The 24,637-nt window shown below is 51.7% G+C and overlaps 2 protein-coding genes across 2 annotated transcripts in view; one reads left to right on the top strand and one right to left on the bottom strand.

The window, feature by feature from the left end:
- UTP11 (UTP11 small subunit processome component) overlaps positions 1-8,008 on the bottom strand; it is an 11,552-nt gene extending 3,544 nt beyond the window's left edge. The window contains exons 1-6 of the mRNA XM_040469696.1: positions 7,848-8,008; positions 3,246-3,307; positions 1,693-1,795; positions 957-1,070; positions 379-472; positions 161-291 (exon numbers count right to left, since the gene is read on the bottom strand). Of these exons, the coding sequence (XP_040325630.1) occupies positions 161-291; positions 379-472; positions 957-1,070; positions 1,693-1,795; positions 3,246-3,307; positions 7,848-7,910 (567 nt within the window). The 5' untranslated portion in view covers positions 7,911-8,008. The remainder of the gene's footprint in view (positions 1-160; positions 292-378; positions 473-956; positions 1,071-1,692; positions 1,796-3,245; positions 3,308-7,847) is intronic.
- Positions 8,009-12,861: 4,853 nt separating this feature from the next.
- Positions 12,862-21,006, top strand: FHL3 (four and a half LIM domains 3). Its single transcript, XM_040469695.1, has 6 exons — positions 12,862-13,016; positions 18,178-18,351; positions 18,440-18,614; positions 19,631-19,800; positions 19,894-20,080; positions 20,207-21,006. The coding sequence occupies exons 2-6, from the start codon at positions 18,196-18,198 to the stop codon at positions 20,359-20,361; spliced, it is 843 nt and encodes a 280-aa protein (XP_040325629.1). The 5' UTR covers positions 12,862-13,016; positions 18,178-18,195; the 3' UTR covers positions 20,362-21,006.
- The last annotated feature ends 3,631 nt before the right edge of the window (positions 21,007-24,637 follow it).

Raw genomic sequence — 24,637 nt, 5'->3', positions numbered from 1 at the left:
CCCCCCCCCCTCCCCCCCCCTCAACCCACCCACCCTTCTCTCTTTGAACTTATTCCACATTCCACTTGCAGTTTGTGATACTAGGGGCGGGGGGGGGGGGCCCGGATGTGGATCCTAGATTCTCCTAAGCTCAGACCTGAAAACAACGGAGAAAAATTACCTTAAGTCGAGTCTGCTGGGAAACCCCCTTCACTTTCTCCTTCTGCAAGGTCTCTATTGTGGGTCTATTAAAGACTCTGTCAACAAGTTCCGGGGCTGTTCGCAGGTGAGTGGCAATATCAAACTGTTCAACTGAAAGTCAAGACAATTCTTAAGGCACTAACACCAAACATACACCAACATGCTAGACTATCCCAGAAACCCTCAAACATTTCATACCTTCCTTTTTGGTGTCAAAAAAAAACACATGCTTATTCTGTTGCTTCCCCTGGAAATCCAGCAGATGGAGCTCTGATTTCAGTCTTTCAATTTTCTAGAATACAGAACAGGATCTCATTTTACACTGGGTTCTTCCAGGGTATCAGAGATGAATGTCAAAAGTGTAAACCATTTCACATCATTATCACGAGCAAGCAAAAAAATGTGCTTCATTCTTTTAAAGAACGGCTAAACATCCATCAAGCACCAACCACAGTTAAGTGACTGGGCTACACATCCCACAAAACTCATTTAATCCTTACAACAATCCCATGAAATAGAAATGAGGAACCAATCTCTCAAGGATGTTAATTTGTCCATAATCATGGGGCTAATAAATGGCAGAGCCAGAATTCAAACCTAAGTCTGTCTCATTTCCAAATCTGAACTCTTTCCACTCTACCATAATGACTACACTTCTAAATCATTATACCACACACAAGTACTTCAAGAAGAAATCAACTTATAATTTGAAGTCACTGAATCTGCATTTCTTTCCTTAACAAAAATACAACAGAACAAAGGGCTTCAGTTGTTACCTTAGCTTCTGCAACCCTTTTCATTTCTATGTATTTGACATCCTGGGTTTTCATCAGTTTCAGCTGTTCTGGAGTTACTTCTTCCTTAGTCTCCTTAATAACGTGAACTCCATCCTAAAATCCAGATTTAAAAGATACAGTCCCTCTTAGATTAAAATCACTGATAAGCTGTCAGCATAGCTTATGACTGGAACAAAGACAACTGAATGCCATCTGCAACAGCAGTCCAATGTACTAAGCCCCTAGATGCATGTTCAATTTAGCACCTCATCATCCACTCTTAGAACAGCTCCAGGCAGAGGTGGCTGGGTGGCTCAGTCAGTTAAGTCTGACTTCGGCTCAGGTCATGATCTCACGGTTTGTGAGTTCAAGCCCTGCGTCGGGCTCTGTGCTGACAGCTCAGAGACTAGAGCCTGCTTCGGATTCTGTCTCTCTCTCTCTCTCTCCCTCTCTGTCCCCCACCCCCACTTGCACTCTCTCTCTCAAAAATTAACATTAAAAAAAAAATTAAGGAAAAAAAAGAAGAGCTCCAGTCATAAGACAACTCAGATTCAGGAGTAGAAACGCATGCTGTTCATGAAGGGACAGTTTGCCTTGGATACTGACCAAGAGCATTTGGACCAAGTGGAGAAGGGCTAAATAAAGGCCAAGGCTCCTTCCTCTCCATCTCTTCCCCCATCTTATTTTCTTTATTGAGTTGGAGCTCAGAATACCAACTGATCCATTAGGTACCCACCTGGAGTTTAACCCGAGTCATTTTATAGTAGAATTCATCTGGATTTTTTTCAAGAGCCTTCTTCCGGAGAGCTCTGAGGTACTCTTGCTTTTTCCGGTAGTCACTAAAAGGCAGTTTAAGTGAAGTTCATAACAAAAAAAATCCAAAAACAAAAAAGCACAAACAAAAAAACCCACAAGAGCACACTTTACAAGCATCTAAAGTTCAAACAAAATGAAACTCAAAAAAGCCAGAGCAATGACTAGATTTGATCCAGGCTCCACTGTCACTAATGTTGAGATCCCGTCACTGTAGGCTACTCTCTTATCCCAAAATTCACCTGAAACTGTCCCCATCTCACATGTTTTAGCGCTTTTTACATCTTTAGAGGGAAACACCAAAGAAAGCACATATTAAAGCTCATTAGAAAGGGTTCTGATCAGGGCGCCCGGGTGGCTCAGTCGGTAAAGCGTCTGACTTCGGCCTAGGTCATGATCTCACAGCTCGTGGGTTTGAGCCCCGCATAGGGCTCTGTGCTGATGGCTCAGAGCCTGCAGCCTGCTTCAGATACTGTGTCTCCCTGTCTTTCTGCCCCTCCCCCACTCACGCTCTGTCTCTCTCCCCTTCAAAAATAAACGTTTAAAAAAAAGAAAGGGTTCTGATGCAAGCTTGGGCACCAACTGACCAAATAAGGTTCCAAAACTACACAGCACAGAATAGCATACTGACTAGAATCGTGGACTCTGAACCCAGACTATCTGGATTAAAACCTTAACTCCACCACTTCTAGCTAAGTAATCCTGGATAATTTAGCTAACCAATCTGCATCTTAATTTAATCTGTAGAATGGGTATGATGAGAACAGTATCCCAGAAGATTGTTGGGAGGAATAAATAAGTGTAAATATTGCAAGTCTCCCAAAACACTACCTAATCCAATAATAGCACTCAGTTATCATTATTAGCCTTAACGCTGGGACCCAGAGCAATCCACTTAATCCATCACCATCTGTACCAGGAGCACAAAAGGACCTCAGCTGACATGCATAGTTAACAAATAATTATAATTTATTCTCCAAATAAAGTGCCAAAGAAGAAAAATAGAGGTAATTGTTTTATGAAATGTTTTCAGAATTCATTATCACCCACGCTCAGTCTTATGAATCCATCTTTCACATCTCTTCATTCCACACCACACACGGGGTGATGTAAGAGACTCAACAACTGGAATTTTAGATTCTATCTTGCATTTCAAGAGAAGGGAGAGAAAAAAAGAGATTCTGCTTTTGGCTCAAACACCAAGGCAGGGGCAAATCAAAGCCACTATGAGCAAACTATCTGGAACAACAGAATTAGAAAAAATTCGCAGTGCAACTGTAGTTAAATAAATAACGCTCTGCCCAAACAAAGAGAGAAGTTTAGGGTCACAAACAAGTATCTGACGGGTTGCCAGCGTTCTGGCCATTTTATCAATGGCAGGAAATTATCCCCCGTCAGACACTTGGGCAATCCAGCTGCCGTGCAGGGAAGTGGTCAACCTTCTTGGCAGCACCTCTACCGGGAAACCGAACTCACTCTGCGCGAAGTTTGTAATCTTTCTTTTTTTCCAGCAGGCCCAGATGTTTTCGAAAGCCAGGCTAGAAGACAAAAGGGAAAAAAAAGAAAGTGCTTAGTTCCCCCAGCAAACACATGCCCAAATCAACATGACACCTCACAAGAACAAGAGTCTCTGGAGTGCTCAGTAAATCCATGTCCTTGGAGCCAACTTGCTACCCTGTTCCCTTCCCTCCCCCACTGGGCTCTGCCCAAGGATGAGAGGTACTATACGGACGCCAGAGAGGTCATAAGCACTGCCATAGTAGGTTTCCTGGCCTATTAAGGACAGAGAGAGGCAACAATGACTCGGCACTAAGCAAGCAGTTGCCAGCTGTACTAAAATTACTACAGCCTTAATCCAAGGGTTTAAAAAATACTATGAAGGGAAAATATAATAACAGGGAGGCAACTGTGGTAAGGGCTCTAAATTTAGAGTCCAAGAACTGGGTTCAAATCCAAGCGTTACCTCTTAACAACCTGTGACCTTATGCAAGTCACTTCACTTCTCTGAGCTGCTGTTTCCTAACTTTAAAACGAGAATAACAATACCTGCTTCCCCTGGTTATCATTAGGATTAAATGAGCCTCTGTAAGGGGGCAGTGCTGGCACCTGGCCTGGCACAAGGCAAGTACCCACCACATGTTTACTGTTATCATTATTCCTTTGGTAAGAAGTTAAGAGAGAAAACCGAGCGTGACACAGAATACCCTTCTGACACAGAACTTGGATAGCATGGAAGGCACAAGGATTATATCTTGGTATTATCTTTCTACAAGCTATTTGTTGAGCAATTAATATATGTCAGTATCTGTGCTAGATGTTTCTGCCCACATCATCATAACAGGCCACATTTATTAAGCACGTACTCTGTTACAAAGCAATCTGCTGTGCTCATTACACACAATCTCTTAATCCCCACAACAAACAGGAGAAGTAGATAAAACATATGATTGTTATCCCAATTTTCCAAAAGGGGAATAAAGTTTAGAGAATGACTTGCCCAAGAACACAGAATAACTGGCAAAGCTAGAACCAGAACCCACTCTGTGTCAGGCCAGAGTCTGTGCTCTTTCCCACAAGAGACCGCATCTTCTCCTGCTCTGAATAATCTCAATTTTTGAGAAGGTACATACACTTCTTTTTTTTTTTTTTTTAACGTTTTTTTATTTATTTTTGAGACAGAGACAGAGCATGAACGGGGAGGGGCAGAGAGAGAGGGAGATACAGAATCGGAAGCAGGCTCCGAGCCATCAGCCCAGAGCCCGATGCGGGGCTCGAACTCACGGACCGTGAGATCGTGACCTGAGCTGAAGTCGGACGCTTAACCGACTGAGCCACCCAGGCTCCCCAAGAAGGTACATACACTTCTAACACAATACTACACACAAGTTTAAACTTGTATAATACTAGCAGATGACATTTTTAAGTTACCTTTCTCAATTTTTATCCTTGAAATGATGCAACAAATAATTCAATAATTAAAATAACAGCCAAACTGAAATCAAAAACACAACAAACACAAGAAACAGGTGTTGGCGAGGATGTGAAGAAGAAGGAACCCTCATGCACTATTGGTGGGAATGAAAATGGATGCAGCCACTGTGGAAAACAGTATGGAGGTTCCTCAAAAATTAAAACCAGAGGGTGGCCCGGGCACCTAGGTGGCTCAGTCGGTTGAGCGTCCGACTGACCTCAGGTCAACTCAGGTCATGATCTCACAGTTTGTGCATTCAAGCCCCTCATCTGGCTCTGTGATGACCACTTGCTTGGAGCCTGCTTCAGATTCTGTGTCTCCTCTCTCTGCCACTCCCCTGCTCATGCTTTGTCTCACTGTTTCTCAAAAATAAATAAATGTAAAAAAAAAAAGGAAAAAAAATTTTTTTTTAAACTAGAGAGTGGCCTGGGTGGCTCAGTCAGTGGAGCATCCGATTCTTGCCTTCAGCTCAGATCATGGGACTGAGCCCCTGTGTCCAGCTTCACACTGAGCATGAAGCCTGCTTAAGATTCTCTCTCTCCCTCTCTTGCTGTCCCTCTCTCCCACGCATGCTCTCACTCGCTCTAAAACTAAAAAAAAAAAAAAAAATTCAAAACAGAAATACTCTACAATCCAGGAATCATAGATACTGGCTATCTACCCAAAAATTACAAAAACGCTAATTCAAAGGGATCTGAGTTATAGAAGAAGACTGGCCATTGCATCTGAAGTAGCTCACCTAATTATACCTACTCCCTCCATACAAAACATCTTCAGTAGCTGGGCCACCACCTCAGTGAAGAACCTATGGCATAAAGTCCAAGCTTTACCCAGACATAGAGTACCCTGGTCAACATGTTTACCCATCTTTCCAGCATGGCCTTCTTCTTACCTCTCCCACAAAGATCCTCTATTCCTACTCAAACATGACCGTGTCATGCTTATGTCCAGCCTTAGAAGCCCTCCGTCTTCTGGAGTGCCGGTGGCTCAGTCAATTAAGTGTCCGACTCTTGGTTTCGGCTCAGGTCATGGTCCCACGGTTCCTGAGTTCCAGCTCCACAAGTTTGAGCCCTGCGTCCGGCTTGCTTGGGATTCTCTCCTGCCCCTCCCTTTCTCTGTTAATCCAAAACAACTACTTACAACTGATATTTTGGATACACTATTCAACCTCTTTAAGCATCAGAGTCCTCATATGGAAAATATGGATAACATCCACCTCATAGACACCCTGTAGATTTAAATGAGATCATCCTTGTACGGCATGTTGGGCTGTACCTAACATACAATCAATGCTCAAAAAGTGACAGCTATTATCATTTCCTTCAAAGTTCAGCAAGTTTCACCAGGAAGCTCCCGCATCATCTCTACTTTTCCCATTCAAATTCCTCATTTGGCAGTGTTCCTGTGCTATCTCTTATACAGGTGCCTCTTTATATATATATATATATATATATATATATATATATATATATATATATTTATTTTTGAGAGAGAGAGAGAGAGAGAGAAACATGGAGTGTGAACGGGGGAGGGCAGATAGAGGGAGACACAGAAACTAAAGCAAGCGCCAGGCTCTGAGCTGCCAGCACAGAGCCAGAAGCGGGGCTCGAACTCAGGAACCATGAGATCATGACCTGAGCTGAGGTCGGAGACCCATCCGACTGAGCCACCCAGGCTCCCCTTTTACAGGTGCCTCTTTATTCATCTTTTAGTGGCCTCTGGATTCCTGGTCTGATTTCTGGCTTTGCCAGTTGCCAACTACAGCTGTATGTCTTTAGGCAAATTACTTAACCTATCTGAGTCTTCGGTTTCCCCATCTGCAAATATGAGAAAATAACGGTACCTACCTCCACACGGTGTCAACAGTTAAATGAGATAACGAGTAAAGCATTCTGTACTTTTGGCTCTGGCCCACAACAAACACTGCTATCGTTACTTTTTTTTTTTTTTTTTTTAATTTATTTTGAGCGAGCAAGCAAGCAAGTGGGGTGGAGCAGAGAGAGGAGGGGAAGAGAGAATCCCAAGCAGGCTCCACTCTGTCAGGGCAGAGCCCAGCTCAATCTCATGACCCTGGGATCATGACCTGAGCAGAAGTCAAGAGTCACGCTCAAGGACTGAGCCACCCAGGCGCCCCTATCATTACTTTTAGATAGGCCCACAGATAGGTTCAAACAGGTACCACAATTAGGTGGCAAATTGCACTACTGCTCCTAGCACACGACTGAGCACACAGTAAGTGCACAATAAATATCTGATAAATGCTATTAAGGAGGAAGACTGACTCTGGTTAGGAGGCCTTAGTTCCCCCCATCAGTGAGCAACACAACTTTGGACACATCTTTCTCCCTCTCTTCCCCACCTGCAAAATGAAGTTGGACCAGATAACTAGGTTGTATATGTGGTTTTTAAGCACAGTGAAATGGATGCGCTGGTTCTGCATATATTAAACTAGTTTCTACTCAACCTCCCCAACACAGACACACCCTCCACAGAAGTCCTACAACTGTTTATCCACCTGAATTTGGGGTTTAGGACTCGGCAAGTCACTTCTGCTCTCTGGGCCTCAGTTTGTTCACCTGTACAATGGGGATGGAAAACATTATGGCCTGAGACATAAAAAGCGTATACGGCGGACCTTCATAAGATTCTGCGCTAAGCCCACGCCTGTCGGTGTTACATTATCAGCACCGATCTCTTGGGTTACTGACCCCCGCCCCCCCTACGCAGTGGGCAGGGCTCTGCACCCTTAGATGGGGGTTCCAGTTCCAGCCGGTATGCGCTTTGGCCTCACCTTCCTCCCAGGTCAAGCATTTTACACACGGCGTCTCACCCAACTACCTCCGCACTGAAATTCCGCAAGACAGCTTTGACTATACCCAAAGAACCGGTCGGGAGTAAGGCAGGGAACGGGAACGACGACCCCCCTCCCCTCCCCAGGCTTCGAGGCTCCGCCCCAGGCACGCCGGCATCATTAGCATATATTTGCATTTATTTACGTGCCCCAGCGACGCACCAAAGGGACTTGGTCCCGCAGGTGAGGAGGAGAAAGGGGTGAGGGAGGCACACAGGGCCACGGCCCAGCGCTCGTGGGACCTGTGCGGTCCTACCTGGCTTCGCTCTCGGTGTTCTCGCTGCCGGGACTTAGCCGCCTTCCGAAAAGCCGCTGCCATCGCTACTCACGCCTCGAAAAGCTCAGGAGACAACGCCAGCCCCGCACCGCCTCAGCCGCCTAGTACCCCGATCCTACCGGAAGTAGGCCAGGGCGCCAGCCGCTTAGAACCGCCCACTTCCTCCCCGCAGCCTATCCGACCCGTGCCTTCCCGGAACTACGTCATCTAGCAAAGGCGTCCAGCGCGAGCTGCTTCTGGGAAGTGTAGTTTCCTAGGTCTAGTCTCGTGACCCTGCAAGACTAAGTTCTCATTCGCCAGAGCTTGTGCACATGTACCCAGATCTCTCGTTTTCGCGCTCCGCTCCGCGTGGTCACCTGGGAACACGTGGCTGGCACTGCCCTGGGGCTGAGCCGTGCTTGGAGTGTGCGCATGTGCAGTCACCAAACAGCTCTGCTCCACTTGCCCTATTTACACGGTGTGTTTAGAGGCAGGAACCGTGTGAATTTTAACGTGTATAGAAAGAGCGTTCTAGGGACAGGAGACCTTAAAACCAGGTTTGGCTCTGCCACTTACCAGCAGCTGTGACTTTTGACAGGTCTCTTGACTTTAATGAGCATCATTTTTCTTCGTCCATAAAACAAGGATAATAATAGCGTGCACCGCTCGCTTCACAGGGCCGTCAAGAGACTCACAGTTGAATGAAGGAGTTCTATCCCTTACAGTAGTTGTAAAGTTGGAGTCCCTCACACCCTCTGGGGCATGGCAGCTGGCTGACAGGACGGGTATCAGAGGCAGCACAATGTAATGATTAGGACCATAAACCATACAGGTGTGATCTGATGCTAACAGCCACCAGCCAAGACAAAATTAGCTTCATTTAACCTCTGTCTCCCCATCTGTAAAATGGTGGTAATAATACTATTACCTACAGAATTGTTGCAAGGATGAAATGAAATGGTATTGTCTAAGGTGTTTGCTGCCGCGTTCACCTCTTAACAGGTTCACAGTCGGGACGCCTGGGTGGCTCAGGCGGTTAGGCGTCCAACTTCGGCTCCGGTCATGATCTCACGGTTCGTGGGTTCGAGCCCCATGTCTGGCTCTGCCCTGAGAGCCTGGAGCCTGCTTCCGATTCTGTCTCTCTCTCTCTCTCTCTCTCTCTCTCTCTCTGCCCCTCCCCCCTCTCTGAAAAAAATAAACATTAAAAAAAAAAACCTCACAGTCAATCGGAGCAATGGATGTTGTTGTTGTTACTACTATTGTTACTAAACCTACCCATAAGGATAGAGAGAGGGTTGGGCACAGCAGAGCTCTTCAGAGGCATTTGGTTTCTTTTCCACTACACGAAGCTAACCCTCAGCGAGTCCTATAATAGCACCCATTTGTCATGACAGAGCTCACTCCTCCAGCTGAGGCACTCTGAGGAAATCCTCTCCTCAGTCCCAGGAAGCGCGAGTCTAGTAGACGGGTGGGTACGACAAAGCTGAAAGTAGCTGAGATTGGCCACGTGACAAGTTTTTCCCTGCCTGTCCGTCCAAGCCTTGCCCAACGCAGGCACATATGTTAACGAAACCTCCACCTCATTTGTGACTTAACCATTGAAACACAAGGTCCTTCATGATTTAGCCCACCTTCCCAGTCTCAGCTCAATTAAGTGGGCCCAAGAATCAGCCCTGGAATTGAATTGCACACCCACAACCTATCAGCTTGAATTTAGGGCCACATCGTCAAATTCTCTGAGCCCCGTGTCCTACTCTATCAAATAGCGATAATAATCTAACCAACTCCTGTGGCTTTTGTGAGAACCCAAGGAGGCAACGACTAGCACTTAGCATGGTGCCCTGCATATAGTCAGTATTTAACATGTTAGCTCTCCCTCTACCCACTCCCCCCCCCCACCCCACACACACATATTCATTTCACCCTCTGCACCCACAGAGCATCACCAGGTTTGGGGGCATGAGAAGACTGTTTCTGGGCAATCTAAAAGACGCTGTCTGCTAAGCCATGAGGTCTGGCAGGGGCTCCAGGCAGCCCAATGGGTAAGAGCAGGCAATACGCCCAGAGAAGGAAGGAAGTTTTCTCACTGGGGGAAGGAGGGCTTGTGATCACAAGCATCAAGGAGTGATTCAGCACCCAGAGGAAACCATGAGAAACCTGTCAGTTGTCAGTTGTCAGGCTGTCGCCTTGTCTTAAAAACACTTCCAAGGTGAAAGACGGCTGGGAGACCCTGAACAAGCCCCCTTCCACCACAAGATAAGAAAGGGTGGGTGGGGGCCTCCTTGGTGGGTGAAGAGACAACCAGCTCCCACTCACCCAAGGCTAGTCATACAGCCATCAGGCTCTGCTTCCAGCCTCTGCTCAAATACACCTGTTCCCTACAGGGAGGGTGGGGGGTGGACTGATGGGAAACGGGAACAAGGAGTCCATGTGGCTGATCCCTAGACCTTCCTGGGGCACGTTGTCCTCCTGGACCAACAGAAATGTGAGCCCACTCAGGAGCTAGAAATGGGGAGGGGAAAGGACAAAGCCCCTGCCCTACACCAGCATCCCTCCCCCAGGCTGAGCCAAGTCAGAAATCTAATTTTCTCTGGCTTCCAGATTCCTGGCCCCAGCAGCAGAAACTTAACAACTGACCATGAGAAGGAATATGTTGGGCAGGGCGGGAGTCCCACCTCTTCAATACCTACTGTGTACCTTCCTTCAAGACTCACAAGAATGCTGTGAGACAGGGGAGTCCACTACTCTTCACAGATGAGCAGACTGAGGCTTAATACGGTTGAATGACTTAAGAGGCTTCAGGCCTGACAGTTAAGCTCTTTTGGCATAAGGAGCTTTGACATTTGACTGGATATGAATCCAGGCTTTGCCGTTAGTAGCTGTGTTGCCCTTGGCAAGTTAACTCACTCTCTCTGTACCTCCATCTTCTCATCCTTAAAATGGGTATAAGAATACATATTTCATGCGGCACCTGGGTGGCTCAGTCAGCTGAACCCCTGACGTAGGCTCAGTCATGATCTTGCAGTTCGTGAGTTCAGGCCCCATGTCGGGCTCTGTGTTGACAGTTCAAAGCCTGGAGCCTGCTTCAGATTCTGCCTCTCTCTCTCTCTCTCTCTCTCTCTCTCTCTCTCTCTGTCTGTCTCTCTCTCTCTCTCAAGAATAAATATTTAAAAATATATTTAAAAATATATATTGCATACCGTTGTTGGAAAATCAATTACACTAATATATGCAAAGTGCTTAGGCAGAGATCGGTGCAAAGATCTCAGGAATTACTGGCTCTTATAAAGGCTGTTCAGCAGAGATTCAAGCCACAAGTAAATACCAGAGACCCCCAACTCTACCTTTGATCCAACACCTTCCTTAGTCATAACCCCTCCCTCTCTGAAGGCTACTCATCTTTGCTTCCCCTCACCCCAGAGCAGACCCCTTCTTGTCATCTCTCCAACCTGGCAATCTTCCCTGCCCTCCCCAGGGCCAGGAGTCTTCCACATCTTCAAGACAAAACCCAGAGAAAGGGCGCACCCATGGGCTGGCTGTTCACCCTCTGGACTCCAGATAGCAGGTACCTGTGATCCAAACTGGGGTGGAGGAGATTTGAAACTGAAGCAGCATCTGCCATTCCTTCATTCATCAGGTATTAATTATGTGCCAGACCTTGGAGCAGGTACGGGCAATACAGGAGTGAATAAGAAGAAACCTGTCCCTGCCCTCATGCAACTTACAGTCTAGGCATCAGGCACAATAATACACAAACAATTGGTTTAATTTTGGAAGGAAACCTGGCCTCAGGGGTGACTTGGTACCCAGGAAGGCAGGCATATGATTCAGAGATGGGAGAGGAAGGTACTCAGGAGCCCCAGCCTGGGAGGGAATGAGTCTGTGCTCTGAAAGCTTGGCTGGATCCAGCCTGGGGGATGGGAGAGCCTCTGTGGGCATCTCTTACTCTAGAGGCTGAGGTTATTTCTAGGGTTGGTTTGTTGTCTCTTGTTTTCCAAACAGCACAGCAGAACCTCCTCCTCCCTCCCCCATCCTACCAGATCGAGGCTATTTATGCCTAGTGACAAGCCTGAGGATCCCAGGGGGGGTGGCCTCAAGGACCTGGAGGGGCCTTGTGTCCCTGGCAGCCGCCAGTCCTCCCTCCCAGGCACAGGGAGGAAGCCAGAGGATTGGAAACTGTAGAGGTGGGGAGTCCTCCTCCCCACCTCTACAGTTCCCTCCACTTCCCTCCACACTGGCTGGTTCCCTCCACTTCCCTCCACACTGCCGCCTGCAGTGCCCCATCCCTGCACACTCCTCACACCCCTCCTTGAGAAACCCAAAAATCGTGGGGCCAAGGACTAGGGTCTCCCCTGGGCCTCAAAGGGCAAAACTATTCCTGGGCCTTGTGGAACCCAAGGCCGAGCTCGTCTGTCCCAGGGTACAGCTGGAGGTGAGGAGGTGGTGACTTCTGTTTTTGCCCCCCAGAGTTGTGAAATCAAGCCCTTTGAAGGTCCAGGCTCTGACCAGGGTTGGGGGTCCTCTCTTCACTCCTTGTTTCCTGAGAACACCTTGGTTCCCGGGCTGAAGTCCTCTTTTACAAACTCGGGCTACGTGTGACCCCTGGGGGTAAGCTGGGGGGGGGGGAGGGGGGGACATGAAGATGGCATGTGGACTCTTGGTCCCCCAGTGGACCTTGTTCGGCTGGGTCCCGTACCCCTCGCCTGAGACCGAGTATAGCCGTCTCCCGCTGGCTGCTGGTGGGAGGCGTGGGGGAGGCTGGGAGAGAGGACAGAGAAAGCAGGGAGGGGACGGGGGCGGGGTCCTGGCGGCCCGGGGAGGTAGGGAGAGCCAGGTTAGACTGGGCGGGCCGAGGGGCCCTGGGGCGGGATCGGGCCCAAAGAGGAGGTGTGGGCGGGGTCTGGCCCCTAGCCTGCGGGATGCGGGGCCGGGGCGGGGTCCGCACTCTGCGGGCAGGGGCGGCCGGAGGCGGGGTCCGGGCGGGGCGGGCCCCGCGCGCACTTCCTCGGGGAGGGGTTGGGGCCGAGCTCCCACTCGCCCACACAGTCCGTGTGCAGCCGGCACCCTCACCGGCGGCGCGCTCGGCCCCCGCTCGGCCCGGCCCGCAGGTACGAGCCGCCGCCGAGGGACGCGCGGCCCGGCTTCCCCGCTCCCGCCGCCCGCTTCGAGGTGAGCTCACCGCCGTGCCCGGCGCCGAATCCCCGCTCTGGGCCCCGGCCCCCGCCCCCCGCCCGGGTCCGGCCGCGATAACCTGGGGACGCGCTTGGAGCGGGAGGCGCGGGGGCGCTGAGCCCCGGAGGGCGCCCCCCGGATCGCACGGATCCCGGCCGCCCGGCGGCCGGGCGGGGGCTGCTTCGAGACTTGGCGGGGGGAGGGGGCCAAGTTTGAAACGGAGAAGCCAGAGTCGAGCGAGGGACCGAGAGGGTTCGAGAAACTGAGGCTCCCAGAAAGGCCGGTGGAGCGAGAGCGAGACAGGGATACGAGCGATAGGCTTAGATAGGGGGAGGCTCAGGGATGCCCGAAGCAGGGACAGAGACTTGGGCGTAGAGTCACCGAGAGCCGACCGGAGGCATAGGGAGGGACCCAGGTTTTGTGGAACGGAGCATTTGAAAGAGAAGCATACAGTGATCCCAGTGAACACGCTGTAGCGCCCTTCCCAGGGCCTTGCAGGGTCCTGGACAAGTAAGGGGCCCTTGAAGCCTAAGCTTCTTTAGCCTTGTGGTAGATCAGCCTCTGTGAGGCCTATGGAGAAGTCCAGAAACTGGAGACAGAGTCACTCAGGAACAGAGATGTTAAGAGAGAGAGAAGGGGTGGGGTGGGGACCCCTAGGAGACCCTCAGATACCAAGACTTGGGTGTATGGAGGTAGAAATCCGCAGAGCCGGGCCCTTGCAAGATGACTAGCCCACCCAAAACATAAAGACAGCTGAGGTGTGCAGAGACACAGACATGCTGAGTGGGGCAGAGCTGGCTCTGACGGAGGTGCACTGACAGCTTGGGTCAGACCTGGAGAGACTCAGGCCTGAAAAGACTGGGAAGCAAGGATGTGGAGAAACAGAAACTCTGGGCCAGCCAAGCCCCTGTAAGGCAGAGGACCTGAGACAGACTGAGATCAAAAAGGAGCCCCAGGCATACACCAAGACAGCCCCAACTTATTTTTAAACTCAAATCTTGGACGCACTGCTTCAGCCCTGGGGGATCCGGGGTGAATGAACTGTTCCTCTCCCGTCCCCAGAGCAGCTGCTGGATCCTGCTTCCCACCCCCCCCCCCACTTCCCCTAAACTGCTCTGACTCCCAGGCCCCATGGGGGGGAGGGGAGAAGGGAGAGTTTGGGGTTGGTGCCTGATAGCAGGATGTGGGGGGTGAGGAGAGTTAGGTTTCTCCCCTTAAATCTCCTGTCAGTTCCTGGGACTTGGCGGGGGGAGGTGTCTGAGCTGATCCTGACTCACAGCTGCGGGGCCTCGCCAGGGTCCTCCTGGACAGTATAGGGTAGAGGTGGGGGCGGGGGAGAGTTGAGGGGTTGGCATGGGTAGTTGGAAGGGCTTCTGGTTGTCTTCCAATCGCGGGGTTAGCAGCTGGGAAGAAGAGTCAGGCTCCTGTGCTAGTGATGTCACCAAGTATCTCCTGTGTCCCTGCTCTTAATGTTGACCACCCTCTTTACCACCACTGCAGCATTTTTAGAGAGACAAACAGGAAAGGGCTCCAGGCTGGAAAGCAGGGAACCTGACCTCTCTGAGACCTGAGTGACCTTGGGCCTGGCTTGTCGCCGGTTTCTATACTCAACTGTAAGATGGGGATGGTACCCTAGCCTGCCTGCCTTTTGTGAGATCCAGTGAAATGGTGGCTGGGGTTGCACTTTGTGAGAGGCCACACTTTGTGTGAACACCTGCGTACCTGTGTGAGGGGTCTCAGAGTTACGCTCACTGGGATCAGGCTGGCCCCACTGACCTCCTCAGCCAGCCCCATAACCTGGGCCTCTTTGCTTCCCCCAGCAGAACTGGAAGTTGGGGGGGGGGGTGTCCCTCTTTGTTCTCTCCCTGGGTTTACCCTGGGAATGTCCAGATCAAAACCCAGGCCAGCTCCCTGACCCAGGCCTGGCTCAGAAACTTGACTGACCCCAGTGTGAGTGAGGGGGCTAATAATAAAAACACCGATGGCTACCATTTACCGACTATTCACTTTTTGCCAGGTGCTTTCCAAGCACCAACATTTAAGCCTAACGACAACCCCAGGAGTAGGAGGTAGTCTTAGATAAGAAAACAGGCCCAGGAGCTTCAGTGACTTGCCCAAGATCACCCAAATAGTAAGTGAACAACAAGTCAGGATTCAGATCCACATGCCACATTTGGGCCTCTATCACTACATGCCACAGCCATTCTGAGCTCTGGGAGGTGCCAGACGTGTGTGTCTGGGTCAGGTATAGGAGTGAAGTGTGTGTGTGTGTGTGTGTGTGTGTGTGTGTGTGTGTGTGTGCATGTGCATATTGGTGGGAGCAAGGGCTGAGAACCATCTGGCAGACTGAGCAGTCTACCCTGTGCTCGAGTGTGCACACGTGCGTGCACACACACACACACACACACACACACACACACACACTAGCCATGAAGGAAAATAAGATTGGCTCTCTTCCTAAGGGCTAAGCTCCCTTAGCCCTGCCAGGGAAAGTGGGAGGGAGATGGGGAGGAAGGGGGATGGGCAGGGACAGGTGGGCCTTGATAGTGCCCTTCACTGTCCTCATTAAAGCCCAGCTGGACGGACTAGGGACTAGGGAATTCTGGGAAGAAAACAGAAGCCATGCTCATACCCTATTTGGGGTGCCCCTGTCTCAGAGTGGTGACTGCATCCCAGGGGATGGCCCCAGAGCTAGCCTGGGCCCGGGAAGGTGATGGCTGCTGTGGGCCAAGCCAGGAAGGAAGGAAAAGACCCAGGGCACCCCTGGACATACCGTAGCCACACTCCACCTGTGTGGCCCCCTGCTGCCTAGTGGCTGACAGCCCAGACGACACTCAGATGTTGGGCCAGAGGAAACCCAGGCCCGACTGGTAGGGAGCAGACTGAGAAAGAGGGCTACGCTCTACCCTACAGCACAACTCTGCCCCAGGAGTCACCTCTCTGAAGACCCCAGCCCCTGGAGGCCTCATGGCCTGGCCCTGGGTACGAACTTTGTGCCCCCCCCTCCCCCCCCATTGTACAGAAGGGCAGTTTTGAGTTCACAAACCATCCCTTCAAGAGCCAGGCCCTCCAGGCTTGGGGCATTTGCTGGCGCCTGGAGTCTGAACTCCAAGCCAGAGCAGTGCTTCTTGGCCAGAATTTCCCACTGGGGGTGGCTGAGAAGAGGTCTTTCCCTCCACTTGAGCCTGGGCAGGCTCTGGGGACTGCCAGTTACTGGGGTGACTGGGGGGAGGGGGTAGTGGGTTTGGTGGGTTCCTTTGTCCTCCCTGGGCTCCTCTGAAGCTGTGGGAACATCCCCTTCCTCTGAGTCCTGGTAGTTCCTCTCCACCCACCCTAGGATCCAAGCCCTTAGAGAGCAGACTTCATGATGGAGGAGGCTGAGGGTGGGGAGCTCCGAATCTGGGGCTCGAGACGAGTCAGGGGCAGCAGAAGGGACTGAGAACCCCACTTCCCTACCCCCCCCCACACACTCCCCATGCTCCTGTTCCAGAGGCAGCTGTGTGTATGACCTCATCCCACAAACATGCTTTGTTCCTGAGAAAATGGAAAGTGTCTGAGGTTTGGTGGGGGCTGGGTGTCTGCAGCAGCAGCTCTCAGGGCTCCCCCCTGCCTGACTCCCCACCCGAGAGGGGGGCCTGATTGGGGAGAAAGTGTCTCCTGTGGCTCCCACTCTCACCCTCCACTCCCCCTGCCCCAAACCCTTAGAAACCAGAAAAGCTGGGGAGAGGCTGTTTCTCCCAGAGGCAGGGGGTGGGAAGTAATGACCCCAGGGGATGGAAGGAACTTCCAGGAGCGGATGCCCCCTCGGAGATGGCAGGGGGCACGCTGCATAACCTCCATCTTCAGTTTACCTCTCCCTCCCCTGGCATCTCCATTCCTTCTTCTCTCCCCTGTTGTTGGTCAAACCTGACATCTGGCCATCTGCGCTGCCACAGCTGCTGCATATGTTGCAGGCCAAGGCTGCCCAGGCTGGTGTGACCAGAGACCCCGCAGGGACCGGAGGTGGGGTGAGGGCAGAGGGTCCAGCTGGGGAAGCTTGGCTGTGTCCAGCTTGCAGGACTTCCTTCCTGCTTAAACCTAGGCTGAGCCTCTCAAGCCCTTGCTTGGGCTGATTCTGCAGGAGGGAGGCCCGAGGTGACTTCCACCTCCGCCATTCGCGACCCAACATCCTTCTACACACCCCATTCATGTCCCTATGCTCCTCACTCGAGAGCTCTGGCTAGAGGTTCCTTTTTCCATGTCGCTAGGGCTCCTTCCTGGGAGTCAAGAGAGGGTGGGGGTGCTGTTTATATGGGATATAGAGTGGGGTGGCTCCCTGCCCCTGCTGTTGTCCCCTCAGGGACAGTAGGAACAGTGGAAGCTACACTCAGGCTGGGGCAGGAAATGAGTCACTGACCCAGGAAAAGCCCCCTCCCCCCAGATCTGCCAGGGCCCAGATAAGAAAACAACTTCTGCTTCCTGATTTTTTTTCCTGACCCCTTCTCTCCCTCCTCTCCCCGCCCCGAACCCCCATTAAATGCAGAAATAAACATGCAGGGGGTGCCTGGGTAGTTGAGTGTCCTATTCTTTATTTTGATCCCTGATCACGGGATCATGGGATCGAGCCCCGCATCTGGCTCCTCGCTGAGTGTGGAACCTGCTTGAGATTATCTATATCCCTCTGCCCTTCTCCCCCCACCCCCAATCCTGTGCGTGCTCTCTCTCTCCCTCTCTCTCTTTCTCAAATAATTAATTAATTGGTTAAAAAAAAAAAAAAAAAAGAGGGACGCCTGCGTGGCTCAGTTGGTTGAACATCAGACTTTGACTCAGGTCATGATCTCGCAGTTCATGGGTTCGAGCCCCACGTCGGGTTCTGTGCTGACAGTTCAGCCTGGAGCCTGCTTTGGATTTTGTGTCTCCCTCTCTGTGCCCCTCCCCTGCTCATGCGCGCGTGCGTGCACACCTGCACGCTTTCTCTCCCTCAAAAAAATAAACGTTAAAAACAAAAAAGAAAGAGAACAAATGTGCCAGACTCCTCGGTTTCCAGAAGCAGCCCTTCCTCATCACCACCTGTTCTGACCTGGCATTTCTTATGCCTGGTCTCTTGCAAAAGGCTTTTACAAGGGGCTGAGTCACAGCCCCTCTGGGTGACCCACGCCCCACCTTTTGCCCCTGGCAGGGCACACTCATAGCCACCATGAGCGAGTCCTTTGACTGTGCAAAATGCAGCGAGTCCCTGTATGGCCGCAAATACATCCAGACGGACGACGGCCCCTACTGCGTGCCCTGCTATGACAATACCTTCGCTAACACGTGTGCTGAGTGCCAGCAGCTTATCGGGCATGACTCACGGGTAAGGACTGGACCTGACAGGGCAAGGAGTGGGTGGAGGCTGGCGGAGGGGGCAAAGGTGCCAGTGTCCCTTGCCACACGCCCCGCAGGAGCTGTTCTACGAAGACCGCCACTTCCACGAGGGCTGCTTCCGCTGCTGCCGCTGCCAGCGCTCACTGGCCGATGAGCCCTTCACTTGCCAGGACGGGGAGCTGCTCTGCAATGACTGCTACTGCAGCGCCTTCTCGTCGCAGTGCTCCGCCTGCGGGGAGCCCGTCATGCCTGGTACGTCCCCCAGGAGGGCTTGCCGTGTGTGGGACCGGGTGCCTGCATCTGGGTAGGGTTCTTGCACACACAAGGGACTGGTGCATGTATGGTGCGTATGTGGAGGCTGACTGTGCTTAACACCTGCACACACAGCATCTTTCTGGAAATTCAGTGTATACAGGATGGGTCGTGCCCGTGTGCTCCCGGGAGATTAGCATGCACGGGGACTGGCACACCCAGCTGTACACACGAAAGCGGAGCATGTACAAGAACGGACAAGCTTGGTACATTCCTGAGGGTTTGGCGTGTGCCGCACCAGCAGGCCTGCTACGCGCCTGTGAGTTGACCGTGTGTGGGCAGACGGACAGGCTTGGTACACGCCGGGGCGCTTAGCACGTATGAGCGCCTGCACGTGTGGTACACGCAGAAGCGAGAAGTGCAAGGAGACCATCGTGCTCGGTGCATTGGGGCTTGGTGTGTGCAGAAGCAGATAAGCAGAGGGCTTCACGTGTGTGGTGACCCGCATGCCTCATAGTTACGTGAGGCTTGAGGACGTGTGGAGAATGACATTGTTAGGACATGTCAAGGCTTAGCGTGTACTGGATCGATCACGTCCGGGGCATTAGAATTCTGTGTGGGCAAAGACTTGCTTGGCTAGTATATGTAGGATCGTTGTGGTGTGCTCAAACCATCATGTCTGGCATATAAGGGCTTAGCGTGTACCGAGTCATCATGCCTGTGACACGGAGGCCTGGCGTATGCTGAGACAGTCGTATCTGGTACACATGGGGACTTCGCTTATGCTAACTCCTCGTGTCTAGTTTCTGGGAGCCTAGCATGTGCCCAGGGAGCGTGTGCAGTGTTCGGGGGAGGGTAGCATGTGCCGTATATGGGGCCAGGGTCCTGCTGCATGTGCATGGATGCCACCCTGCTTAGGCTGTGGGAACAGCGGGGACCCTCCGCGGGAAGGTAGCAGAGGGTGGCACTCAGGAGCTTAGGACACAGCCTCTGAGTGGGACCCCTGTTCCCCACAGGGTCCCGGAAGCTGGAATATGGAGGCCAGACGTGGCACGAGCACTGCTTCCTGTGCAGTGGCTGTGAGCAGCCGCTGGGCTCCCGTTCCTTTGTGCCCGACAAGGGTGCTCACTACTGCGTGCCCTGCTATGAGAACAAGTTTGCGCCTCGCTGCGCCCGCTGCAGCAAGGTGGGGGCTGGGCCAGTGGGGTGGGGGTGAGCCAGGCTCTGTTGTGGGGTGGGAACCGCCACTCCCTCCCACTGACAGATGCTGCCCCCGTAGACGCTGACACAGGGTGGCGTGACATACCGTGACCAGCCCTGGCATCGAGAATGCCTGGTCTGCACAGGGTGCCAGACGCCCCTGGCAGGGCAACAGTTCACCTCCCGGGACGACGATCCATACTGCGTGGCCTGTTTTGGAGAACTCTTTGCACCCAAGTGCAGCAGCTGCAAGCGCCCCATCACAGGTGGGACAGAGGTCAAAGGACAGAGCGGGTAGGGTGCAAGCAAGGGAATGGGATCTGGTATTGGGTGAGGCTGAGGGACAGGACCGCGCTCCGGATCTGCAGAGCTAACCTCCGGCCTCCCCCCAGGACTCGGTGGAGGCAAGTATGTGTCCTTTGAAGACCGCCACTGGCACCACAGCTGCTTCTCCTGTGCCCGCTGCTCCACCTCCCTGGTGGGTCAAGGCTTCGTGCCGGATGGAGACCAAGTACTGTGCCAGGGCTGCAGCCAGGCAGGGCCCTGAGCCAGGACTCCTGGGCCCAGGGCCTCCCAAACCAGGGCTCCAGGACTAAGGCTCCTTTTCCAAACCACCTTTGGGACCCAGCCCCACCCCCCACCCCCAAATTGGGGCTCCTCCTGGGCTCCAGGATTCAGCCTCCCTGCTCCCACATCCTAAACCGGTACTCCCTGACCCAGGGCTCCCAAACCTGGGCTCTTATGGAGCCTCCATGATTCAAATCCCCTCTGCCAACCTAGACTCCCCCTACAGTCTGGGTTCCCAGATCCCAAGCCCTCTCCCCAAATCAGGGCTCTAGACCCAGCCGTCTAAACCTGGACTCTGGGGCCCAGGCCCCCTTTGATCTAGACTTCTTTCCTGAGAGCTTAGGTCCTCTGTGGGTGCCTGAGAAGTCCTCAAAAGTGGGCTGTATTCAGGTTGACCCTCCCCACCGTCATCCCAATCTAGCCTCGGGGCTGGGGCTCTCTGGACAGCAAAACAGGCGTTCACACTTTAAAGGGGTCCTAGAGCACAGGGTTTTGCCCATCCGGTATCTGTCGAGTGTTTTCTCCTTTCATTTGAGCTCCATTCTGCCCGAAGATGGGCAGAGGGGGTGGGACTGGCTCACCCCGCCCTTCCAGATTCTGCAATAAAGCAGTGTGAGGAAGCGAAGGCCTCTGTGTGTTTGTCTGGGTTTGGCGGGGGGCGGGGGGAGGGGGGGGAGGAAGGTTCCCTGGCAGACAGGGCGGCTCTGAGGCTTTTCCAGACCTCCTCCGTGCAGGGCAGAGGAGGAAGCTGCTGGGATGGGAAACCTCCGGAGAACGGGGATCCCGCCGCTGCTACTGTCCATCTCGGGCTCCGCCAACCTCCCCTCTGCTGGCGAAGGACTTTTTCCTCCGAGTGGGGAAGGGAGGGGGCTTGGGGGAGGTCCCGGACGGGAGCGGAGTTGGCAGTGGGTTCCCCATCCAGTACAAACCGCCCCCCTCCACTGGCAGCCCTTCCCAAATCCCGCTGAGCACCCGGTGCGGATTCCCAGTCTGGGCCCAGACCCTCAGCCCCCTTCCCCCTCTTCCCGAGGATTAGCGGAGGCGGCCCGGGATCCGCTCGGGGCCGCACGTTTTTTGCCAAAAAAGGCAAGGATGCAGCTGCACGCGCCGCGGGAACATCTGGATCCGATTCCCGGCATGAATGGGTCACGGCCCCGCCCCCCCCGTGATTCAGGGGCGGAGGCGGGAGTGAGCGAGGGGGGTTGTCCCCCAAAGTGGGGAGATGGGGCGGAGCGCTGCTCCCCACCCTGGGTGTCGGTCGCCCGCGGCCCCTGCCCCGCCCTCGGCCCCCCGACGGTCGGGGGCGCGCTCCCGGCACGCGCGGCTTGGGGCACTCCTTGTCCTGCCCGCCGCCTCTTGGGGTGGGGACCCGAGCTGCAGAGCGAGTGGGCCTTAGGGTCTCATGGGGGAGGGGCCCTCCGGTCCGGCAGAACCACGCGATCATATGTATCTCATACTAAATCCTCCCAGAAATCCTATGAGGCGGGCATTTTTCCATTTCACAGAGGTGCAGACTCCGCTTGCCAGTTCCCCAAAGTCACCTAGGTAATCACAGGTGGATTCTTTTCAGACTGCCTCCCGGCCCGATGCAAATCCTAAACTTTCTGAGATTGTGGTTGCCATTTTTCAACAAACCTTTACAAATACCCAACATGTGTCCTTACAACTGATAATTATATGTTTACATTTTTGTCTCTTTCTCCCAACGGCTTCTGTGAAGGCTGGGCTCGCGCCTGCCTTGCTCACCCTTCTATTTCAACTCCCAGCACTTACTACTTGTTCAATAAATACTTGTGGAGGAAGAGTAGTCCAAGCATAGAAAACAGCTGGTGCAAAGAACGGGAGGCTTGAAAAAACATATGGCGCTTTGGGGAAGCAGCAAGTAATTTCATTTGGAGGAAGTGCCAAGAGACTAAAATGGCAGGCAGAAGCCAGGTCACAAAAAATCGAATGCCAAGTTAAACAGACCTCACCCTGCGGGTAAGCAGCCAGTGGAAATGTTTCAGCAGGGGCATAAGATGATCACTCTGCAGCATGAATAATGGATTGAAGGGGTAAGATGAGCAGGCTCTGTAGGAAGCTAGTGCACTGGTCCAGGTGAGAGAGAAAGAGGCAGGTGGCATCAGGATTGGAAAAGACAGGACTCGGTGACTGGTTTGATAGACCGGAGAAGGAGGTTTTAGGGGACGGAAGGTGAATGGTTTTGCTTAAGTGGTCCCCCCACCTCAGAGAAAGAGATGTACAGGTACTGTGTCATTGATCTCAAGATAAATATTTTTCGTCTTTAACATCCCAGAAAGCCAGATGCATTGTATAATGGGTAGATGTGACATAGATGGACAATTTTTTCTTCTTTCTTAGTGGAACATAACGATGGAGTTAACATTTGATGACATCTTATATTTGATGATATATCATAGATCCCAAATCCTCCCCCCCCCGCCCCCCAACACAGTCTCTCCAATCTTGAATGGAGATTTCCCACCTCTTTTCTAGAGGTGCAAGAAAAGCCTCTGGTGAGGACTTTTGCCTGGAGTGCTCTCCCTGCGGTTTAGATCTTGTTTAAATTTTTAGACGTATAACCCTCACAACACCCCATCAGCAGGCAAGATGAGAGTCATTATGCCTGCGTTATTTTTCAAACTTTGAAAAACATTAAAGCAACGCGTTCTCGTTGTAGAAAAACTGGAGAATTCCTAAAAGTAAAGAGAAGAGGCAAATCACTAAAAATTGCTGGAGATATTATAACTTCCTAGTTCCTTTTTTGTTAAGCATGCATGTACATATGTGTGTCTTAATTTTTAGGGCTTTTTTTTTTAATTTTTTTTTCAACGTTTATTTATTTTTGGGACAGAGAGAGACAGAGCATGAACGGGGGAGGGGCAGAGAGAGAGGGAGACACAGAATCGGAAACAGGCTCCAGGCTCTGAGCCATCAGCCCAGAGCCCGACGCGGGGCTCGAACTCACGGACGGCAAGATCGTGACCTGGCTGAAGTCGGACGCTTAACCGACTGCGCCACCCAGGCGCCCCAGGGCTTTTTTTATTTTATTTATTTATTTATTTATTTATTTATTTTACCGTTTTATTTCTTTTCGAGAGACAGAGCATGAGTAGGGGGGGCGGGCAGAGAAAGAGGGAGACACAGAATTTGAAGCAGGCTCCAGGCTCTGAGCTGTCAGCCCAGAGCCCGACGCGGGTCTGGAACCCACGAACTGTGAGATTATAACGTGAGCCAAAATCAGATGTTTAACCAACTGAGCTACCAGGTATCCCATTTTTAGACTTTTTAAAAATGTTTATTTTTGAGAGAGAAAGCAAGAGTGGGGGAGGGACAGAGAGAGACAGGGAGACAGAGGATCTGAAGCAGGCTCTAAGTTGAGAGTGGAGAGCCCAATGCAGAGCTCAAACCCACAAATCTTCAGATCGTGACCTGAGCTGAAGTTGGACACCTAATCACCTGAGCCACCTAGGCGTCCCTTAATTTTTAGGTTTTTTTTTTTTAAGTTTATTTATTTTAAGAGACAGAGAAAATGCAGGTCAGGGAGGAACAGAAAGAGAGGGAGGCAAAAATCCCAGCAGGCTCCACACTGTTAGCTCAGAGCCCGATGCAGGTCTCAAACCCACGAAACTGAGGGATCATGACCTGAGCCAAAACCAAGAGTTGGACACTCAACTGACTGAGCCACCTAGGCACCCCTCTCCATTTTTAGTTTTTAGTTTATTTTTTAATTTGAAAAAATAATACATGTATAGGTTAAGAAAAAAAAAAAACTTTTCATGCTGGGTATATACAAAGAAAAATTTCCCTCCTGTATCAGATCTTCCAGGCTGTCTCCTGATTAACAATTAGTGTTGAACTTCATTGAGTTCATATAGATTCTTTTAATAGATTTATTTATTTTTTATTTTTTAATGTTTATTTTTGAGAGAGAGAGGGAGAGAGAGAGAGAGAGAGCATGAGTAGGGGAGGGGCACAGAGCGAGGGAGACACAGAATCTGAAGCAGGGTCCAGGCTCTGAGCTGTCAGCCCAGAGCCCGATGTGTGTCTGGAACCCATGAACTGCAAGCTCATGACATGAGCCAAAATCAGATGCTTAACCAACTGAGCCACCCAGGCATCCCCTTAACAGCTTGATTGAGGGATAAGTTACATACCATAAAATTCACCCACTTTGAGTGTACAGTTCAATTACCTTGAGCAAATTTAATACAGTTGTGGAACAATCATTGCCATAATCCAATTTGAGAACATTT

The sequence above is a fragment of the Herpailurus yagouaroundi genome, unplaced genomic scaffold (genome assembly GCF_014898765.1).
Source record: "Herpailurus yagouaroundi ecotype Mexico unplaced genomic scaffold, PumYag 77, whole genome shotgun sequence".
Lineage (NCBI taxonomy): Eukaryota > Metazoa > Chordata > Mammalia > Carnivora > Felidae > Herpailurus > Herpailurus yagouaroundi.
This window is presented reverse-complemented; position numbering and strand designations above follow the sequence as displayed.

Coding starts and splice junctions, on each gene's coding strand:
- FHL3 (XM_040469695.1), top strand. CDS start 18,196: ATGAGCGAGTCCTTTGACTGTGCAAAATGCAGCGAGTCCCTGTATGGC. Junction 18,352..18,439: donor TTATCGGGCATGACTCACGG/GTAAGGACTGGA, acceptor CACGCCCCGCAG/GAGCTGTTCTACGAAGACCG. Junction 20,081..20,206: donor CTGCAAGCGCCCCATCACAG/GTGGGACAGAGG, acceptor GCCTCCCCCCAG/GACTCGGTGGAGGCAAGTAT.